Source organism: Octopus bimaculoides, chromosome 2 (genome assembly GCF_046866305.1).
Source record: "Octopus bimaculoides isolate indiv1 chromosome 2, ASM4686630v1, whole genome shotgun sequence".
Taxonomy (NCBI): Eukaryota; Metazoa; Mollusca; class Cephalopoda; order Octopoda; family Octopodidae; genus Octopus; species Octopus bimaculoides.
Window position 1 is genome coordinate 67,527,573 of NC_142929.1, and position 5,000 is coordinate 67,532,572.

At 36.8% G+C, this 5,000-nt stretch overlaps 1 protein-coding gene across 8 annotated transcripts in view; it reads right to left on the bottom strand.

The window, feature by feature from the left end:
• LOC106878549 (uncharacterized) overlaps positions 1-5,000 on the bottom strand; it is a 338,719-nt gene that overhangs the window by 98,033 nt on the left and 235,686 nt on the right. Inside the window, exon 1 of one of the 8 annotated variants that reach the window (XM_089346837.1) lies at positions 640-796. The exons of the other annotated variants lie outside the window; for them this stretch is intronic. Within the exon in view, the coding sequence (XP_089202963.1) occupies positions 640-781 (142 nt within the window). The 5' untranslated portion in view covers positions 782-796. Of the gene's footprint in view, positions 1-639; positions 797-5,000 lie in introns of those variants that run through there. 8 annotated transcript variants of the gene reach the window in all.

Sequence of the window (5,000 nt, forward strand, 5' to 3'; positions counted from 1 at the left end):
AAAAAGAGACCAAGAGCACTATACTGGCAGTGCAAGACCAAGCTTTGGCCACAAACTAGAGGGTCAACCTTAGGAATGAGCAAGTATCTCTGCTGTATTGCATATGCAAGAGAGTGAATGAAACCATTACCCATATTATGAGCAAATGCCCTAGATTTGCCCAAAATCACTATAGGTTGTGGCAACATGACCAGGTAGCAAAAGTGCTCCATTGGAAACTGTGCAAAAAGTGGGGGCTAGAGAGAGGCAAGATGTGGTATGAGAACAAACCACAGAGAGTGACAGAGTCAGAGATTAGCAAAATCCTCTGGAATTTCCCAATCCAAACAAATCAGGTGTTACAGCATAACTGACCGGACCTAGTGGTGGACAAGGTGCACCACATATGCTACATAGTTTATGTTGTATGCCCCTTTCACCCACAAATAGTGAAGAAGGAAGGCGAAAAGATAGATAAATGCAACCCTAGTGCCAATTATTGTTGGGTCCTTGAGAACAGTATCAGAAGGCATCAAGGAGACTATAAAGGAAATTGGAATAGAGTGCCCAGTAGAACTGTTACAAAAAATTTGCCTCCTTGGCACAGCCAAAATAATCAGGAAAATATTAGATAGCTGAAAAGAATGGATAGCATCGTACCATAGGCTGCAGGTAGCAAGCCCACTACACATGCAAGACTCCAGGAGCTCCAACAAAACCTGTGGTAAAGAGAAATAATGATGATGATAATAATAATAATAATAACAACAACAACAATAATATTGGAGAGTATCGACCACATTGTTGCCAGTTGCTCAGAATATAAAACCAGGTACAATCAAGTTGGACAATACTCGCACTGGAGCATGCGCCATCACTATGATAGCCTGCACCCTAAGAACTGGTATGGACACCATCCTGAGCAAGTCACTGAGGGAGAGAATGTTACCATCCTATGGGATTATGGGATACATACAGACAGGCATATAAATGATAACAGACCACACATCATCATCAAAGACCAAAGACAAAAAACATGCCTGTTAATTAATATGACAGTGCCTAATGATAGAATTTTTTTTTAGATGTTTATCTCAGCAAAACAAATTTAAAAAACTGTTGAAATATAAGGACCTGGGATTGAAATATCTAAGACGTGGCAATTAAAAATGAAAACCATCCCTGTTGTCGTAGGTGCCCTGGGAATGGTCAAGAAAGATAGCGACAAATTTTTTGACCAGATCCTTGGAAAACCAACAATCTACGAGACTCAAAAAATTGTGTTGACATTAACAGCCCACATTCTCAGGAAGTTTCTCTCCATCTAATATATATGTGCCTTAGTTCTCTGGTCAAGACCCAGTTGGAAGATGAAATAAAATGCAAATCAATTGGAAAATTTTAGCACAAAGCCAACAATTTTGTGGGTGGGGGTAAGTCAGTTACATCAATCCTAGTGCTCAGGTGATACTTATTTTATCAACCTTGAAAGGATGAAAGGTAATGTTGACTTTGGCAGAGTTTGAACTCAGGACATAATGATGAATGAAATGCCGTTGAGCATTTTGCACAGTGTGCTAATGATTCTGCCAGCTCGCCACTTTAATAATAATAATAATAATAATAATAATAATAATAATAATAATACATTAACAGCCAAAATAAAGATCTCTAATATAAACACAATTAGTCTATTAGTCATCAGTCTATTGGCATTGATCTATTAGTGAATGGCTTCAACAGTTCATAGTGTATTTTGTCACTGATGTCAATAGCCTCTGGTGTTTTAGTTAATGGTCTTTAGTCACCAGTGGATAGTCAGTCATTGGTGTATTAATTAATGGTTATAGTCACTGGCTGTTGTACAAACATGAAAATGGAGTTGTCACAAAATGAATAGAAATCAAGCAGATAAAGTAGAATTTATGCAAAATTTAGTATAACTTCAATTAGAGTTTTTGAAATTTAAGTTTATGCGTTGGTTGGTTTACATACGCATACAATAGGCACAGACATGGCTGTGTGGTTGTAAAGTTTGCTTCCCAACCATGTGATCTTGGGTTCAGTCCCACTGTGTGACACCTTGTGTCCTACTACAGCACTAGGCTGACAAAAGCCTCATGGGTGGATTTTGAAATGGAAACTGAAAGAAGCTCGTCACACACACACATATATATATATATAGGTTATTTCTCTCTCTCTCACACACACATGATGAGCTTCTTTCAATTCCCATCTACCATATATATATATATAAGCATGAATGCGTGTGTGTGTTTCTGTGTATCCTGTCTTGACATCATGTGATGGTCATGAACAAACATTACCATTATACAAGTGATGTTGTTCATATCTAATCTTCTACGAAAATATGTCCAACCATGGTTTAAATATCACCTGGGTTAGAAACAGGTGAAGGTTGACAATAGGAAGGGCATCTGGCCATGGAAAATCTGCCTCAACAAATTCCGTTTGACCCATGCAAGTATGGAAAAGTGAACATTGAATGAAGGTAATGATGATGATAACATGCACACGCTTTCAGTATATATATATATATATATATATATACATATATATATATATATATTACTTTCAATATAACAAGAATGATATTTATAGCTGGAAGATTACTATCCATTTATCTAATTAAAAAGAAAGTTTAGATATCATCATAGATCTGTCATAATATGATAAGAAATAATGGTGTAAGAAACCAGCTATATTAAACTAGAAATAGCCAAGATCATAACAAGAATGATATAATGAATGCTATTTGTAGAAAGAACTGTCCAAGACGTGAGAAACAGATATACAAAAGATATAAATTCATATTAATATATTAAAAAAAAAAAAAATTCCTTCTGGAACATTTCAGTTAAAATATCAATTTCTAACATTGGTCACAGCCAGAAATTAGGGGTGGAAGAGGAGAGATAGTCAATTACATTGACTATATTAATCGAATGAATGGTACACAACTTTTTCTATACCAAAGTGAGTTGAGCATTGAACATAAAGTCTTCAACAAAATACCATAAAATATTTTGTACAATGCTCAACTAATTCTGACATCTACAACTCAATTCCAACAATAACTAAAATTTCTCAACATCAACATTACAGGACCAGGCATAACTGCATGGTTAACAAGCTCACTTTACCACATGGTTTTAGATTCAATTCCATTGGTAGTACAAACAGGATAAATAAAACTCAGTATATCATCATCATCATTTAACATCCACCTTCTATGCTGGCATGGGTTGGACGGTTTGACAGAAGCTGGCCAGGTAGAAGACTACACCAGGTTACTGTGTCTGTTTTGACATGGTTTTTATGAATGAATGCCCTTCCTAACACCAACCACCCTGCAGAGTGGACTGAGTGCTTTTTATGTGGTACCAGCGCAGGTGAGGTCAGTTTTAGCATGGTTCTTAGAGCTGGATGCCCTTCCAAATGCTAACCACTTCACAGTGTGGACTGGATGCTTTTCACGTGGCAACAGCACCAACAGGGTCACCAAGTAACTTACAAGGCAAGGAATTTTTGAGAAGAGAGGGGGAATTGGAGGAGGGGGTCTTGTGTCAGATGATGAAAGGTTAGAGTGTGACAGAGGCAGAAACAGGTGTCTTGCTATAGAAGAGGAGGCATTGGAAGATGTGATCATGTGTCAGATGATGAAAGGCTAGAGAGAGACAGAGAGGCAGTGGAAGTTACAAAGTGACTCGAGGGCCAGGAGTTTCATAGTTTCAAACAGATTCTTTTAATTCCTATGAAGTCTTCAATTTAACACTAGCAGAATTTTCTTTTTAAATTTTAGAACATAAAAAGACATAGTGACTGATAAGTATGAATCTGTCATCTGTCTTAATCAACTTTAAGGTTATGCTTCATATATTTTAACCCAACCTCTCTGCATCTGTAGCTGGATATTCTCACCTCAGATACATTAGCATGGCATAATTAATCTTGAACAGCAATGTAGATATAGCATTTGAATGATACTTCATAAGAGAAATTTATTAACATTTATCAGACAGATTTATTGCAAAATCAAATTTCTAGGATTTCTTCCATCCCTGCTCCAGACTTGAAGCACGTGTTATTAATCTAATAGCAGTCCCAACAAGCAATTTGTCAGATAAAAGTTTATAAAACTGTGTAAATTGATCATTTTATCAGACATGGTTATTTGTGGATTTAGTGATAAGGTTATTAAGGGTATCCTAATGATTAAGCCAGAACTAATTAGATAACAAGAGAAATAATTAGTATGAAATATGAAATAAAATACTGCAAAGCTTCCTAATTAATTTTCACCAAAAGATGAAAATGATTACAAGGGTACAGGGAATTTCAAAAGTAAGTAGTGAGTGTGTCCATACAAAATAAATATAGCTTCAAATAGGGTTCTAGTGAAGGAAGGTATGCACTGTATAATCTAATTATAGAATCCCAAATAGGTGCAGGGGTGGCAGAGAGGTAAGATGTTTGCTTCTCAACTGCATAGTTTCAGGTTCAGTCTCATTGTGTGGTACCTTCAGCAGGTGTCTTCTACTATAGCCTTGGGCTGGCCAAAGCTTTGTGAGTAAATTTGGTTGAGGGAAACTGTAAGAATCCCATCATATATACATCTATGTGTGTGTGTGTGCCTTTGTGTTCGTACCCCACCACCACTTGACGACTGGTGTCGGTGTGCTTACATCCTTGTAACCTAGTGCTTCAACAAAAGAGATTGAAAGAATAATTATCGGGTTGAAAAGAAAAAGTACTGAAGTCGATTCATTTTTCAAGGCTGTGCTCCAGCATGGCCACAGTCTAATGACTGAAACCAGTAAAGATAAAAGATAAATGATGAGATAGGCATGTTTGGAATGCTTTTGATCACAGGTCTGTTCAATCAGGGTTAACTTACACCTTAACAACAACAACAATACACACAGCTCGAAGAAACATACACATAATATATGTGGCTGTGTGGTAAGAAGCTTGCATCCTGACCACATGGTTCCAGGTTT